This window comes from Callithrix jacchus, chromosome 15 (assembly GCF_049354715.1).
Source record: "Callithrix jacchus isolate 240 chromosome 15, calJac240_pri, whole genome shotgun sequence".
Classification (NCBI taxonomy): Eukaryota; Metazoa; Chordata; class Mammalia; order Primates; family Cebidae; genus Callithrix; species Callithrix jacchus.
In genome coordinates this window covers 67,248,682-67,266,302 of record NC_133516.1, presented here as the reverse complement: position 1 = coordinate 67,266,302, position 17,621 = coordinate 67,248,682, and the positions used below count along the sequence as shown (strand labels likewise).

At 43.4% G+C, this 17,621-nt stretch overlaps 1 protein-coding gene across 12 annotated transcripts in view; it reads right to left on the bottom strand.

Moving 5' to 3' along the window:
- The window catches only part of FANCD2 (FA complementation group D2), a 77,140-nt gene that overhangs the window by 7,057 nt on the left and 52,462 nt on the right, over positions 1 to 17,621 (bottom strand). For 11 of the 12 annotated variants that reach the window (XM_008982131.5, XM_035276268.3, XM_078351628.1 and 8 more), the window contains 10 exons: positions 14,133 to 14,261; positions 13,891 to 14,015; positions 8,632 to 8,742; positions 6,993 to 7,123; positions 6,026 to 6,119; positions 5,591 to 5,713; positions 4,046 to 4,139; positions 2,558 to 2,629; positions 1,220 to 1,258; positions 81 to 155 (listed from right to left, as the gene is read on the bottom strand). In XM_008982131.5, the coding sequence (XP_008980379.2) occupies positions 81 to 155; positions 1,220 to 1,258; positions 2,558 to 2,629; positions 4,046 to 4,139; positions 5,591 to 5,713; positions 6,026 to 6,119; positions 6,993 to 7,123; positions 8,632 to 8,742; positions 13,891 to 14,015; positions 14,133 to 14,261 (993 nt within the window). The remainder of the gene's footprint in view (positions 1 to 80; positions 156 to 1,219; positions 1,259 to 2,557; positions 2,630 to 4,045; positions 4,140 to 5,590; positions 5,714 to 6,025; positions 6,120 to 6,992; positions 7,124 to 8,631; positions 8,743 to 13,890; positions 14,016 to 14,132; positions 14,262 to 17,621) is intronic. The other variant, XM_078351626.1, reaches the window with a different exon arrangement.

The following is a 17,621-nucleotide window of genomic DNA, read 5'->3' as shown; positions in this document are numbered from 1 at the left end:
CCTCACCCAGGAGTCACCATGGACATATCTTCTGAGCAACTCTTCAGTGCATATCTTTGTTGTCCGCTCTTAGCTCTTACCCGGTGTTTTCTAAAACTGAAGTCTAGCAGCGGCATACATTGCTTCAGAAATGCTTCCACAAAGAGACGTCCGTACTGAAGAAGAGAGACACACTGTTATCTCTAGCTGCGGTCTCTCACTGGAAGGCCCCTTTTTGAGGCAGAACAGCCTCATCCAGCCCAAGGACTTTATTTTCTTATTTATATATATAAAAAACAAATTGGGAAGGGTCCAAAAGGTTTATTTGGAGAATGTAACTTAAGAAAAAAATCAAATAGGCCTGTTAATAAGCCCCAGAATTAGGCAGACTTACCTACCACAGATACAGTCAATGGACAAGGAACTTGCTCAGCTTAGGAGTGAGAGCATAGAGTAGAGGGGAACTCTATCTGAGGGTAACTTATTCCCAAGAGGGAAAAACTGGGTAAAGCTGAGGAAGCAAATGTCCAATTTCTAAATTTCCCAGTCAGATAAATCACTCCTCTCTCCAACTCACCCATCTCCCACACTAAACAGGATAGAGTAACAAGGGAGAGAGAGACCAGTAGATAACAACAATGGGGCGCCATCCACTTGAATGGAAACTTCAGGAGTGGGGAAGTAGCATTCTCCCCATAACATTCCGACTGGGCTTCCCATCAAATCTAGGGCTAATACAGACTATTCCCACGAAAGAGAAGTTTGCAATTATCAGGATATCAGATCCCACATTTGTAAGGCCACCACACAGACTTTAAAGAAGAATCATCCACTCCTCTTTCCTCCATGTTGCCTGATAAGGAATGGCAGGGAAAGTAACTACTGCTCCCAAACTTTTATTTTCTTACTTATATATATAAAATCCAAATTGAGAAGGGTCCAAAAGGTTTATTTGGAGAATTTAACAACTCAAAAATCAAATGGATTTTTGATTCAATTTGAAGCCATTCCTCCTATTACTAAGATTCTTACCCAAAATTTTCAAATTCATAGGAAAACTGGCTTCTCCAATCATCTATCTAGGGTGGGAAAATGTATCCATTGTCTTCCCTACATTGGCATAGATTCTGGAAACTCTGGCATATGGGGAAGATATTGAGGAATTTATCTCAGCTGAGGTCCTCTCTAGAGGGATCCACAGGAAGAATAAATATGAAATAGGGCCCCATAAGTCTCTCACCTTCAAACATACATGCAGAACAGGATGACTATCAAATACCTGAAGAGGTGAAAGAAAAGAAACCAAGGCTGAGATCTGCTCCTTTGGGCACTCCAGCCTCTTTCCCACTGCACAAAGCACAGCTTTGGGTGCTGTAGAGAATTCTAAGTTGGAGGGATGTCAACATTTAAATTAATATTACCAAGCAGAATAAAGTAATCATCACAACGGAAGTTCAAGAAAAGAAAGAGACAAAGAGAAACAAACTGATTCTAACTGGGGCTGTTGAGAAGATAGCATTATTCAAAGTCCAAAACCTTGATCTGAAGACTTAAGAAAGACTCAATGAGGCTAGGCATGCTGGCTCATGCCTGTAATCCCAGCATTTTGGGAGGCTGAGGCTGGTGGATAACTAGAGCCCAGGAGTTCGAGGCCAGCCTGGGCAACAGAATGAGACTCTGTCTCTACAAAAAAATAAAACATTAGCTGTGGTTGCATGTGCCTGTAGTCCTAGCTACTCCAGAGGCTGAGGTGGGAAGATTCTTGAGCCTAGGAGGTTGAGGCTGCAGTGAGCTGTGATCACCCTACTGCATTCTAGCCTGGGCAACAGAGTGAGACCCTGCCTCAGAAAAAAAGAAAAAGAAAAAGAAAAAAAGGGCACGAAAGAGGTGGAGGTGGAAAAGAAAGGACACTTCAGGCTGGGGGCATAAGTGGAGCAAAACTACAATTGAGTAGGTGAGAGTACAGTGTGTTTAAAGAAGACCGAGGGCATTCAGGATTAGAAGAGGGAATATGTGCTCAGATCATAGATGACCCAAGGCAAGATGAAAAAGAGGGAATTACAGACAGAAGGAGTCATTAAATAATGCCTACTGGCCAGGTGTGGTGGCTCAAGCCTGAAATCCCAGCACTTTGGGAGGCCGAGGTGGGCGGATTACCTGAGCTCAGGAGTTTAACAACAGCCTGGACAACATGATAAAACCCTGTCTCTACAAAAAAATACAAAAAATAGCCAGGCATGGTGGCAGATGCCTGTAATCCCAGCTACTTGGGAAGCTGAGGCAGGAGAATTGCTTGAACCTGGGAAAAGGAGGTTGTAGTGAGCTGAAATCAGGCCACTGCAGTCTAGCCTCAGTGACAGAGCAAGATTCCATCTCAAAACATAAATAAATAATAATAATGCCTACTAAGAAAAGGGGTTATCCAGGATGAGTAGGGGGACAAAGGAAGACAACGACTCAGGGATAGCAGGCCCCAAGGATGAGTGGGAAGAGGAGCAGGGAGAGTCCATTCTGAAAGCCAGTACACTTAGTTTCTGCAGTGATTTGGTGAGATGGGTCAAGGAGCCTCCACACTCACCCTTATCAAGTTGATGAGGATACTGAAGTCTCTAACAGCCATGTTCCAGTAGAGGAGCTTCTTTTCATGAATCTGGAGCAGCCAAATATAAAGGCACCTCTGAGTCACAGCCAAATACTTCCCTTACTGCATTCCCACTAAGATATAGTTCTTGAATTACTTAGCTATTCTGAGATTTAAGCCAATTATCCTTCCAAAGAGATGTAGCACCAGTGCATCCACAAGGTTCTGAGGCCTGCACATGTGGTAGTAACATCAGAATACTTCATAGATAAAGACTTTCTAAAAAGTTTCCTTTTCAGCAATACCCAAATAGGTAAAAGCCTTTGCAACACATACTGGCCATTAGGCCAGGTGCAGTGGTTCATGCCTGTAATCCCAGCACTTCCGGAGGCTGAGGTGGGAGGACTGCTTGAGCCAAGAGTTCAAGACCAGCCTGAACAACATGGCAAAACCCCACCTTTACTAAAAATGGAAAAATTAACTGGGCATGGTGCCATGCACTTGCGGTCCCAGGTATTAGGGAGGCTGAGGTAGGAGGGGCTGAGGTAGGAGTATCAATCACCTGAGCCCCGAAGACAAAGACTGCAGTGAATCAAGGTCGTACCACTGCACTCCAACCTGGATGTCAGACTCAGACACTGTCTTTAAAAAAAAAAAAAAGAAAGAAAAAGAAAACCGGCCGGGCATGGTGGCTCACGCCTGTAATCCAAGCACTTTGGAGGCCAAGGCGGACGGATCACCTGAGGTGGGGAGTTCAAGACCAGCCTGACCAACATGGTGAAACCCTGTCTTAAAAAAAAAAAAAAGCGGCCGGGCTCTGTGGCTCAAGCCTGTAATCCCAGCACTTTGGGAGGCCAAGGCGGGTGGATCACGAGGTCAGGAAATTGAGACCATCCTGGTCAACGTGGTGAAACCCCATCTCTACTAAAAATACAAAAAAAAAAATTAGCTGGGCATGGTGGCGTGTGCCTGTAATCCCAGCTACTCAGGAGGCTGAGGCAGGAGAATTGCTTGAACCCAGGAGGCGGAGATTGCGGTGAGCTGAGGTCGCACCATTGCACTCCAGCCTGGATAACAAGAGCAAAACTCGGTCTCAAAAAAAAAAAAAAAAAGAAAAGAAAAGAAAAAACATATACTGGCTATAGCTTCTCTGCTTCCCTATGTTAGCCCTTTGTTACTAGTCTAGCACCATTCTGGTTAGGAGGCTGCCAAGATCCACAGTATCTCAAACAGGCTGACTTATCTCATGCCAGTTAGCAGGAGGCAAAATGAATAGTAGCCAAGGAAAAGAGAGTCCATTCCTCACCTCCAACTAGAGGGAGAGGAAATTAAACTAGGAACTCTTTGGAAAAATTCCTATATCTCAGAAAGCCAAAACAAAATAAAAACAAAAAACAGCTTGGGAGAAAACTTGGACCCAAGAAACAGAAGAATCAGCAACTTCCAAGTAATCCAGTATACTTCGGGTGACTGTATCTTACTCACCTGCTGTGAGTCTGCTGCTGTGCCAGGCTCAATTTTTTTCACTGTCTTCTCTAGTTCAGCCATCATCACACGGAAGAAAACAACAAAAGTGTGCCTAGAAGAGGGGAAAAGCATGCGTGCCCACATCATGATGCACTGCTTAGAACTAACTGGGAAGAATCAGGAACCAAATGTAGCGTCCTTCCCTACCTCTCTAAATGTCCTTTCACTAGGGTCCTTTCTAAGAGGATGGGGGAGGGGAAAGGATTCAGTAATAAGCCTAAGAAGATGGCCTGTCAAACAATGGAATTAACTTTATGAAAGGAAGTAGTATGGTAGTATGGAAAAAGCAGTGAAGTAACAGTGAGAAGATCTGAGTTTGAGTCCTGGTTCTATGTCTATTTCATTGCATGTGTAAACTTGAGAAGTTCCCTAGCTCGCATTTTCCTCAGCAATAAAATAGGGGCAATGATACCAACCTCACAGAATTATCAAAGAATCAAGTGAGATAAAATGAAAGTGCTTTAAAACTGAAAAGGCTTTAAGTGTTAAAATAACTATTGGAATTCTGAGACACAAACCCATTAAGTGAGACACACATGTGATCACCCAGTTCTCAAGATGGTTAAAATATTGGAATAATATCAAATTTAAGGATTAAAGTATGGACAGGAGAAGTCTGGTGACTAAACCTAAATGTTCATTGCCTTTGAAGACTGTAAATTCATTCCTCAACAAGGTCCTCTCAGCTGCGCACAGCTGCTCACGCCTCTAATCCCAGCACTTTGGCAGGCCAAGGCAGGCAGATCACGAGAGGCCGGGTTCAAGACTTGCCTGGCCAACATGGTGAAATCCCATCTCTACTAAAAATACAAAAATTAGCTAGGTATGGTGGCGGGCGCCTGTAATCCCAGCTACTTGAAAGGCTGGGGCAGGAGAATCGCTTGAACCCAGAAGGCGGAGGTTGCAGTGAGCCAAGATATGCCACTGCACTCCAGCCTGGGTGACAAGAGTTTTCTCAAAACAAACCAACCAACCCACCAACCCACCCACCCCCAAAAACCCACCAAGGTCCTCTCACATGTATTAGCTGACAGCCCTTGAAAGGAATGCATAGCAGGCTCTCTTTATTGAATGAATGATTATATCTACCATGTATATCAGAATTAGATGAGGAGGAGTAAGGCAGTTGCATGGAAGCTACAAACACTGGACAGTGTGATTATGATTTCTTTTTTTTTTTGAGATAGAGTTTCACTCTTGTTGCTCAGGCTGGAGTGCAATGGTGTGATCCTAGCTCACTGCAACCTCCCTCTGCTCCTGGGTTCAAGCAATTCTTCTGCCTTAGCCTCCTGAGTAGCTGGGATTACAGGCATGTGCCACCATGCCTGGCTAAGTTATATATTTTTAATAGAGACAGGGTTTCACCATGTTTGCCAGGCCGGTTTCAAACTCCTGACTTCAGGTGATCCACCTGCCTCAGCCTTCCAAAGTGCTGGGATTACAGGCGTGAGCCACTGTGCCTGGCCTGATTATGATTCTATCTTAAGGAAATAACTCCCTTACCTGGTCAGTGTAGGGAATGTGGAAGACGATGCATCTTTAGGAGAGTTGATCAGTTCTGGGACACCAACACCAGCAATCTCCTCTATGGCCTTCAGAACGCTATCTGTGTGCTCCAGGTAGATACTGCATTAAGAGTCAAATGTTTGACCCACTGATTAACAAAGTAGAAAACAACTGCAGATTCCTCTAATTCCTTTATGATCTGAATTAACAACAAGCAGTAGCTAACAGTATAAAACAGAACTAGAGAATCTTAAGATCCACGTATTCCAAATTGTGTTAAATTCACAATTTAACAGGTAGGTTAAATTAATTTTTAACCTATCAGTGTTTTCAAATTCCCACTAAAAAAGGTCATTTGTCAGTCTCTGACAAACAACAGTAGCAAAATAGAAAAAGGTTAGCTGGCTCATTGGAAGAAACCAAACATCTTACCAGAGCAAAGCATGAAGCTGGTCATTAGAGATGTGGCTCTTTTCTTTCTCCCCACTTGGCCACACCCGACAGAGGAACTGTCTGGCCAGTGAAGCTGTTAGAAAAGACAAAAAAAATCTTACATATGGGAACTTGACCTCACTTTTGCTTTTCAGGCTTTTACAAGATGATTATTGGTCAAAGGGATTATTAGTTTAGATTTACTAAGAAGTTCCCAGTCTAACAGGCAATTTATAAAAAGCTGCCATGTTCCTGCTCCACTGGCCCTTTTGTCAGACATAAACTCATTTGTCTAAGGCCTAACATGCCCTACCCCAACCCCATCCTGAAACACGCAAACATGAACATAAATACAGACACACAGAGAAAAGGAATGCTGCTGGGCAGTGGGAAGGCCAATCTTGTCCCTCCTGGGCTGGCCAACAGCAAATGGCCACCTCCAAGATTCAGACCAAACCTTCTCCTTTTAATCAATAGGGAAATATAAAGGTTTGTTTTGCATTTTTATCTGGCTTTCTGATGTGTTGCCAACTAGGATGAGCTGTATTCTAAGAGCTATAATAAAAGACAGTTAAAGAAAAAGGCCAGGGAAGAGGCTAGTATTTCTTTTACACTTGACCCGGATTTCCTCTTTTACTCCTACTTTATTAACTTCATGGTTTATATCTCTTTTTGTTAAATGTCTCAGATTTTTTTTTAGAAAGGAACAACATGACTAAACTTAAGCCAAAGAGAAAACTATCTGAATAGCTTGCCTAACCAAATTCAGAATAAGCAATGTTACTAGAAATCAGTCAGGTTGTTCTGGGAAAATGACCTTCTTGGTATAGCAAGAGGGCCTGTCCAAGGTTATATGGGGATTTACATGTAAAAATTTCCTGGGAAGCCCCAAGTTTACAACTGTGAGATATTAATCCTATTCATTTAAAAAAAAAAAAAAAAAAAAAAAAGGATCTGGGCCCATCACCAATTTTTTCTTTGTTCTGAGTAGAAGCTGTTGATTTCTCCAAAATAACCATCAAAAGTCTGATGAGATAAAGAGCACACTGGAAACTGGGAATGCTTTGATGGAAATTCTGCAAATAATGGAAGCTCTGGCTGTAAGGAGACAAAAAACAAACAAACAAATGCAATAGTATCCTATGTATTACAGAGATACTTAAATCCACATGACGTGCTCAGGTCCCTTTTCAGTGTTTGATGGCCTAATCACAATCCTCCTTATTCTCAGGTGCTTTAGTATCAACCTTTTTCAAGGATCTTGGTAGAAAACCATATCTTTGTATGGAAAAAGCAAAGGCAGAAGATTGTCCCATGAATGGAATGTTGGCCTTGAAGGGGTCATGTATGCCAAGAAACCCAAACACCATGCTAATATGTACAATCCTAGATAAATTATCTACTCTTTAAACCCTTAGGTAATACGCTGAAAAAAAATTTTTTTTTCCAGATGGATTTTCGCTCTCATTGCCCAGGCTGGAGTGCAATGACGCGATCTCAGCTCACTGCAACCTCCGCCTCCTGCGTTCCAGCGATTCTCCTGCCTCAGCCTCGAGAGTAGCTGGGATTATAGGCATGCACCATCACAGTCAGCTAATTTTTTGTATTTTTAGTAGACAGGGTTTTACTATGTTGGTCAGGCTGGTCTTGAACTCCTGACCTCAGGTGATCCACCAGCCTTGTCCTCCCAAAGTGCTGGGGTTTACAGGTGTGAGCCACCAGCCCAGCCAATAATTTAAAAAATCTTGGTTCACAGGCCGGGCATGGTGGCGCAGGCCTATAATCTTAGCATTTTGGTAGGCTGAGACCAGTAGATCACCTGAGCTCAGGAGTTAGAGACCAGCCTGGCCACGTGGCAAAACCATCTCTACAAAAATATAAAAATTAGAAGGGTGTGGCAGCACGCGCCTGTAATTCTAGCTAGTTGGGTGGGTGAGGCAGGAGAATCACTTAAGCCCACAAGGTAGAGGTTGCAGCCGGCCGAGATCACTCCAGCCTGGGTGACAGAGCGAGACTCTCCCTAAAAAAAAAGAAAAGAAAAAAAGAAGGAAAGAAATAAGGTCCTGACCTATAGACAGGGATGATAAGCACTGATGACCCAGTGATGGTCTAGGATATCAAGGGAAGTGAGAGAAGAACCAAGTCACTCTGACAGAAGGGAGAGGGGGCTAAAAGCCATGCCCCTGAGATCATCTCATCTCCCTTGTTCACTGCCTACCCCTCAGCCATATAAGATCTTCCTATAAGACAAGGGGAAAGAAACAGGTTATTAGTGATAACTAGCTGTTGCCTAATTACCCATCCCTGCTAGGAGACAGTAAATCAAGAGTTGATTACAGATGGTCAATGTTTTCATCATTATTACTTGAAAAGGCTGGGTTTATGGGCTGATGCATGCATGAAGATTAAGCCTGATTATTCAAGGTTTCTAATACTTAAAGATTTATCAGAATACATAGATGAGAAAGCTCACATATGAGTAGAATAGCTGAAAATAATTTCCTTTACAACTACTGAAAGACACCCAGGTTATTTTAAAGAAAGTTGCCAATCCTGTTCCTAGGATTTTCTTGGGACAACAATCTTGGTTATGCAGTCTGACTCACCTGAGCAGTTCCTCCAAAGGCTGGTTGTGTTCTCCCTGCTTTAGTCGGCTACTAAGGACACAGAGGGCTGAGTACAGTAAATTCTGATTTTCAGGTTGAGAAAGTCCACTCCTAAGGAAGTCAAGGTAAGAGGGGTTAGCTCAGTTTCTGGAAAACTACTTGGATAGTATTTAAGGATCCTGGCCTCCAGTTTGTACCATCAATAGTTCATCAGTTTGAAAAAAGAATTGAGAGGCCGGGAGCCATGGCTCATGTCTATAATCCTAGCACCCTGGGAGGCCAAGGTGGGCGAATCATGAGGTCAAGGGATCGAGACCATTTTGGCCAACATGGTGAAATTCCGTATTTACTAAAAATACAAAAATTAGCCAGATGTGGTGGTATGCGTCTATAGTCCCAGCTACTCAGGAGGCTGAGGCAGAAGAATCACTTGAATCTGGGAGGCAAAGGTTGTGGTGAGCCAAGATTGCGCCACTGCACTCCAGCCCGGCGGCAATAGAGTGAGACTTTGTCTCAAAAAAAAAAAAAGAATCAAAAGTACTAAAGTACCAAATTCAATCACAGCTCTAAGTATCAGATTAGAAATTGAAGTGCATCCAAAGTAATCTTTCCTGAAGTTTATTTTCAAGGGCAAAAAGCTTACATTTTAGAGATGTGTAGCCTTCTTCAAAAACATAGGATTAATTTTGTCAAACTGCTAAAACAATGTCCAGCCCATAGTGGTACTTACCCCTTCTTCTACATTAATGAGTCAAAGCTGGACATTTCTATCTTTGGATTACCTTTCATATTGTTCCTTCCTTTCCAAGCCCAGACCATCATTTTGGTCAGGCCCCATCAGCACATGTGTAGATCACAGTGACAACGTTTTTTTTTTTTGAGACTGAGTCTTGCTCTGTTGCCCAGGCTGGAGTACGGTGGTGCAATCTTGGCTCACTGCAACCTCCACCTCCTGGGTTCAAGTGATTCTCCTGCCTCAGCCTCCCGAATAGCTGGGACTACGGGGGCATGCCACCACATCTAGCTAATTTTATATTTTTAGTAGAGATGGGGTTTCACCATGTTGGCCAGAATGGTTTCAATCTCCTGACCTCGTGATCCACCATCTCGGCCTCCCAAAGTGCTGGGATTCAGGAGTGAACCACTGCGCCTGGCCCATAGTGACAGCTTTTGAGTGTTCTTTTTTTTTTTTTTTTTTTTTTTGAGACGGAGTTTTGCTCTTGTTACCCAGACTGGAGTGCAATGGCGCAATCTCGGCTCACCGCAACCTCCACCTCCTGGGTTCAGGCAATTCTCCTGCCTCAGCCTCCTGAGTAGCTGGGATTACAGGCACACACCACCATGCCCAGCTAATTTTTTGTATTTTTAGTAGACATGGGGTTTCACCATGTTGACCAAGAGGGTCTCGATCTTTTGACCTCGTGATTCACCCGCCTCGGCCTCCCAAAGTGCTGGGATTATAGGTGTGAGCCACCACGCCCGGCCTTGAGTGTTCTTTTTGCATCCCTTTTCAATCTGCCTGTACTCTGTTGGCAGAAAGGTTGCACTCTCCTGCCAGAAAGGTTTTCCTAAACCACTGCTTTCATTGTAACATGGCTGTGATCATAAAACTCCAAAATTGCTTCCCTGGACAACATTTAAATTATTCTGCCTGATCTTCAAGTCCTAGCACAGTCTGACTTCCTAGATCTTCTCCTCTAGAAGCATCTTCCCCATCACCAGTGATAGTCATTCTTCCTTTCAATAAATGTATTCTGAGGGCCTATTAGGTGTCAGTTTTGTCTACCATAGCTTCATTGAGGTATAGCTGATGTACAATAAACTTCATTTATTTAAAATGTTGAATTTACTGTACTGAAAAATAGAACTTGTCAAAAAAAAATGTTGAATTTAGGCCAGGTATGGTGGCTCATACTTATAATGCCAGCACTTTGGGAGGCTGAGGTGGTGGATCACTTAAGCCCAGGGGTTTGAGACCAGCCTGGGGGCAACATGGTGAAACCCTGTCTCTACCAAAAAAAAAAAAAAAAGCAAAAATTAGCTGGGCATGGTGGTACATCCCTGTAGTCCTAGATCAGCCGCTCAGCAGGCTGAGGTGGGAGGATATGTAAGCCTGGGGGGCAGAGGTTGCAGTGAGCTGTTGTTGGGGGAAGCATTAATTTCCAGCCTGCTGTTCGCTGGTAAAACAAGTAAAACAACAAAAAGTTGAAGTCAGTAGTCAGGCAAGATGCTGACTTCACCAGCTTGGCCACAGCAGGGCCCGAGGGCTAAAAAAAATAACTCCCCTCTCTAACTGGTGCCTGTTATCTATAAGCCTTAAAAATGTGGCCAAAAAAAAGAAAAGGTTTTCCTGCTGCCCAAGGACCTTCCTTAAGTCACGCTGGCACAAACCAGACTCCCCCCTACTTAAAAATGCCTCTAACATTAAATAATTTATTGCCTTTGCTCAACTTCTATAGCTCTCCCTCTTTGCCTCTTCCGGTGAGCACTACATGTAAATTAGTAAATCAATGAAGGCCAAAGACTGTAAGGTCGGCTGCCTGGCCAATGGGCAATAACACAGTTTCACCTCTGCTCCCCCTTGGGTTGTAGGTCTTTAAAAAGAAAAAAAATCTGCTTTTTTGGGGAGCTTGGCTTTTAAGCACAAGTCCATCGATGCTCCATAGCTAGCTAAATAAAGTCTCTTCCTTCCTTACTCTGGTTTCTGAGGGGTTCTGTCAGCAGCTCATCCTGCAACACTGTGATTTGTGTCACTGCATTCCAGCCTGGGCAACAGAGCAAAACCCTATCTCAGGGAATTAAAAAAAAAAAAAGACTAGGGAGGTGGCTCAGCCTATAATCCCAGCACCACTTTGGGAGGCTAAGGCAGGTGGATATCGAGGTCAGGAGTTCAAGACCAGCCTGGGCAAGGTGGTAACACCTGTCTCTGCTAAAAATGCAAAGCAGCTACTCAGGAGCCAGAGGCAGAAGAATCACTTGAATCTGGGTGGCAGAGGTTGCAGTGAGCTGAGATCACACCACTGTACTCCAGCCTGAGTGATATAGTGAGACTCAGTCTCAAAAAAAAAAAAAGAGGATGGGAAACAAGTTTAGAATATACTATGTAAAACCACAAGCCAAATTGCTAAAAATGTTCCTATATCAGACCCTAGTGGACATATGGTTTCATTTCCCTTGGGTAAATATGTAGGGATGGAATGGGTGAGTCACCTGGTAGGTGCATGCCTAATTTTTCAAGAAACTACCAAACTATTTTCCAATATGGATATACCATTGTAAAGTCTCTCTAGCAGCATATGAGAGCTCTAGATGCTCCACATTCTCACCAACACTTGGCATGCTAAGTCTTTTTAATGTAGCTGTGCTAGTGAGTGTGTTATACTCTCATTGTGCTTTTAATTTGCATTTCCTTAATACCTAATAATAATAATAAACAACCTTTCATGTATTTATTTTATTTTTTGTTTTTATAATTTTTAGAGATGGTTTATTTTCTGTGTTAACTTTCCTGGGCCATGGTGCCCAGAATTTTTTTCTTTGAGACAGGGTCTGGTTCTGTTGCCCAGGTTGGAGTGCAGTGTTGGAATCTCGGCTCACTGCAACCTCTGCCTCACAGGCTCAAGCCATGACCAGCTTATTTTTGTATTTTTTGTAGAGACAGGGTTTTACCATGCTGCCCAGGCTGGTCTTAAACTCCTGAGCACAAGTGATTCGCCCACATCGGTCTCCCAAAGTTCTGGGATTACAGGCATAAGCTACCATGTCAGGCCCTGTTCACATGTTTATTAACCATCTATAAGTCTCCTTGATAAACTGTTCAATCTTTTTGTCAGGCACTGCTTTTAAGTACTGAGGATATAAAAATGACAGATATCTGCCTCCATGGAGCTCAGAGTCTAGCAGGTAAGACTGGATGAACAAGTAATTATAATAAAATGTGATTAAGTTTTATCGTGAATGGATACCAGAGTGTTAGGAGAGAACTGGGGGTTAGAGAGGCAGGATGGATGCTTAAGTCCAGATCTCAAGAGATGTGATGAGTCAGAAAAAGTTGTGGATCAAAAAGAGTGGGGGTTCTAGAAGAAGAATGAACATGTGCAAAGCCTCCCACGTAAAAGTTATATAGGGTGCTAAAATTAACTCAGTGAGGCTGGAGGCTGAGTGTAAGACAGTAAGTGGAATAGTAGGAGTCAGAAGAAGACCTAGAAGCTAGGTAAGAGAGTTATAACTCAAGAAAAATCTAACAGCAATCAGAAATCAAAATTGGGATAGGATCAAATTGGGTTTGTGTTAGGAAGATCACTCTTACTGCCGTGTGAAGAATGGACTGAGAGAGGTCAAGTGTGAACCTAGCCCAAGCCAGGTTGAGAGATGATGGGAGTCTGGAAGCAGTGGAGAAACAGGGACAGATGACTATCTAGATGCTATTTATAATAAAATCAACAGGAATCAGATGTGGGAAAAAGATGGTGGAGAACAGAGAGAGGGACAAAGAATAATTCCTGGTTTCTGCTTTAGGCAACTGGCGGTACCATTTACTAAGCCAGGAAAAGCTGAAGGAGTGTGCTAGGGATGACACATTCCATTTTGGATGTGGAGTCTGAGGTGTCAATGACACATCTAAGGAGGTGTTGAGTAGGCAGTTGCATATAAATGCCTATAGCTCAGAAGATAAATTTTGGCTAAATTTAAGCTTGGGCAGAAGTGACCAGAAATCTTATATAATGAGAACAGAGAGCCCAAGGCCCATCCCTGAGGAACAAAAGTATTTAAGAGGCACACCTCCCTTAGTTCTACTATTGTCTATGTTGTGCCTTCCACCTTCTTTCTTTTTTTTTTTTCCTCTCTCCAAACGCCATATACCTTTCTAGGGTTCCCTCGAGTCTCACTGTTTCCACGAAGGTATCATGAAATAGTCCAGCTTACACTGTGTTCAGCCCGTAACCAAACAATCTGGAATTAAAGCATGCTAAAGGAAACTGGACTGAGGATCAGATGGCCAGATTTGTTATACGTGAGCTCATCAGCAAGTAACCTAATTTGTCAAATGGGTTAACAATAGTGGCTCCAAAGAACTCAGAAGGTACAAGATCAAACAGAATAATACAGACAAAAAACACTCCCCCCAAATTAAAGTGCCATATTTACATAAGGTTTTTGAGCCTTTTCTTTCTTTTCTGCATTTCAGTGCCTTGGTAACTGATTGTCAAGTAAAAGCAAGTATATACTTATTTCTCTCCACACTTCCCACATACTCACCAAGCAAAAAGCCCATGAAAAATCTGCAGCAGCCGCTGATAGCAGGAAGACATTATGTGGTACTCTGAAACTTTCACTCCTGGTTCATCAACTACCATCACTCCATGGTTCTCAGCAGCTAAGCACTAAAAATAAAAATGATTTGAGGATAGTTGCTTCAGTAATTATCCTCATTTTCCTTTTTCTCAACCAAAAATGAAATCTTATATTCACTTAGTGGCTTCTAAGTCTAGGCTTCTGACCTGAAAATAGTTGTGAATGTTCTCCAGGTGGTTACACATTGGGGTCAGCAGTTGAAAAACACAACGAACAGTTTCTTGGGCAGATCTCAGACGGAGATGTGAGAATCCAATATTCCGGCTTCCTTTGTTCTATAATAAATTCAGAGTTATGGGTGAAGACACTGCTGGACAGCTTCTCAGAAACTAAGGGTTTGCAATGGAGTCAAGTCACCTGTCATTAGGTAGGAGCATATGGGAGAAATGAGTTGTACACCTATGACTATATTCTGATAGAGGCATAAAAATCCTGCTCTATTTCTCAATAACTGAGAAACTGGCTTCTGAAGAGTAGGAACAGTGTTTGATTGAGACATATAGACCTATCGTAACTAATCAGATAAGGGTCATATAAAAGTAGAAATCATTTAGGTTGACAAATATAAAATAGACTCCTTATAATTTTTTTTTTTTTGAGACAAGGTCCTGCTCTGTCACACAGGCTGGAGTGCGATGGCACGATCACAGCTCATTGCAGCCTTGAACTTCTGGGCTCAAGCAATTCTTTTACCTCAGCCTCCTGAGTAGCTGAAACCACAGGCACATGCCACCAAGTATGGCTAGTTTTGGTATTTTCTGTAGAGATGGGGTTTAACCACATTGTCCAGGCTGGTCTCAAACTCCTGAGCTCAAGCAATCCACCCACCTTGGCCTCCCAAAGTGCTGGGGTTACAGAAGTGAGCCACCATGCTCAACCTCCCTCTTACAATTGAAAAAAAAAAAAAAAGAAGAAGAAGCCTGGGCAACATGCTGAAACTCTTCTTTACAAAAAATACAAAAATTAGCTGGGTGTGGTGGCACAAGCCTGTGGTCCTAGCTACTCAGGAGGCTGACGTGGGAGGATTATTTGAATCCAGGAGGTGGAGGTTGCACTGAGCCAATAGTGTGCCACGGGACTCCAGCCTGGGCAACAGAACAAAACCCTGTTTCAAAAAGAAAAAGTAGAGCTGTAGTGGGAAAATCCCACAAGAGCCAAGGCAGGAGCAAAAGGCCTCAGCCTATTTCCATGTAAATAATGAAGAAACTAACTAGAAATATAACCATAGTAGTTATTAGTTATTCATATGTGTGATCTTAGTTATTCATATGTGATCTTAGTTATTCACAGGTGATTTTAATTCCTTTACTAATGCCTATCAGGTTGGAAGTGTGAACCTGGGGTGACATTGTGAAATGAATGACACTAAGGCAAGATGCTCTAAGCCCTCTGTCATGCCCGCATAACGGCTGTTGGAGGGCACCTTGGCTGTGTGGCAGTGCCAGCACTGTGAATGCGCCTGCTGTTTAGCCAGCTAGGGAAGGAGATATCCAAAATGGCTGAGACATCTCCTTCCTGGTGAAGTTTGGAGAAAACTCTGCTTCTCTAAGCTCTTGTGGTAAGGCCTGACGTCTGTCAGGCAGACTCACAGACATCTGGGGGCTTAACTGTCTCTATGTGATGCTGTGCTTTGGTGGTCACATTCCATGTCTACTCTTAAGTTCTACTTCTGCACCTGGTTCCTTTTGTCTTAGAAAAGATAATCAGTAATAGTAATATAAATCTTAATGTTTTAGTTCTTTCTTGATAAGTATGGAAAAGGTACTGAGGCATTATGCTCCTTACCTCAATTCGGGTGCCAGAAATTCCTAAGCCCCTACCTGAATGACACATGAGGTACTTGACCCTATCACTGCCATGCCCTATCTACTCTGCCCCCAGTCTTCAACCACCAAGGCCACGCCCTACCTACCCTACCCCGAGATTTGCAACTCAATAAAAGTGAGAGTTTCCCCGCATTCAGGGCCACTGCTGGTTTCCTCAATTTGGGTAGCAGTGGAACCCTGGGCCCAAAGTCTCTCTTCTCTATCTCCGTGTCTTGTGTCTTTTATTTCTACAATTTCTTGTCTCCGCACCATCCAGGAGCAACTCATGAACCTTGCAGGGCTGGACCCTACATAGAGCCAACAGTGAATACAAAGAAGAATGAATCAACTGGATATATTAGTGTTTAAAAGCGTATACTCAAGATTTTCATGTTTTGTTATATGCACCACCTAGGTGCACATTTGTATACTGTATACACATCTGAAGTTCTGGCCTCTCCAGACAGCCTACTACTATACTGAGGAATGGGCCCAGGCTTAGTTTGGGAGGACAGGATTCAGGAATGTTCAGAGCATTTAGAAATATCTTTCTCATGCTGGGCGCTATGGCTCATGCCTGTAATGCCAGCATTTTGGAAGGCCAAGGTGGGAGGATCACAGGGTCAGGAGTTCGAGACCAGCCTGACCAACATGGTGAAACCCTCTCTCTACTAAAAATACAAAATTTAGCCAAGCATGATGGTGTGTGCCTATAATCCAGGCTATTGAGGAGGCTGAGGCAGGAGAATTGCTTGAACCTGGGAGGTGGAGGCTGCAGTGAGCCAAGATCACACCATTGCACTCCAGCGTGGGTGACAGAGCAAGAGTCCGCATCAAAAAAAAAAAAAAAAAAAAAAGAAATAAGATTTCTTATTCTAGGTGCCTTTGTTTTCTGTTTCAGACTTCCTTCTTTTTTTGAGACGGAGTCTTGCACTGTTGCCCAGGCTGGAAGGCAATGGCATGATCTCGGCTCACTGCAAACTCCGCCTCCCAGGTTCAAGCAGTTATCCTGCCTTAGCCTCCCAAGAAGCTGGGATTGCAGGCGTCTGCCACCACACCTGGCTAATTTTTTGTATTTTTAGTAGAGACAGGGTTTCACTATGTTGGCCAGGCTGGTCTCGAAGTCCTGACTTCATTATTCACCAGCATCGGCCTCCCAAGGTGCTGGGATTACAGGTATGAGCCACCACGTCCAGCCCCCGCCCCCTTTTTTTTGAGATAGTCTCGCTCTACTGCCCAGACTGGAGTGTAGTAGTGCAATCTTGGCTCACTGCAACCTCTGCCTCCCAGGTTCAAGCAATTCTCCTGCCTTAGCCTCCACAGTAGCTGGGACTACAGGCATGCATCACCATACCCAGATAATGTAATTTTTTTTTTTTTTTGCAGACAGAGTTTCACTTTTGTCGCCCAGGCTGGAGTGCAATGGTGCCATCTTGGCTCACCAAAACCTCTGCCTCCTGGGTTCAAACGATTCTCCTGCCTCAGCCTTCTGAGTAGTTGGGATTACAGGCAAGCACCACCACGCTCAGTTAATTTTTGTACTTTTAGTAGAGACAGGGTTTCTCCATGTTGGTCAGGTTGGTCTCAAACTCCCGACCTCAAATGATCCGCCAGGCTTGACCTCCCAAAGTGCTGGGATTACAGGTATGAGCCACTGGGCCTGGCCTTTTTTTTTTTTACATTTTTTATTTTTAGTAGAGACGGGCTTTTGGCATGTTGGCCAGGCTGGTCTCGGACTCCTGACCTCAGGTGATCCACGTGCCTTGGCCTTTCAAAGTTCTAGGATTATGGGTGAGTCACTGAACTGGTAGACTTCCTTTTTTTCGGGGG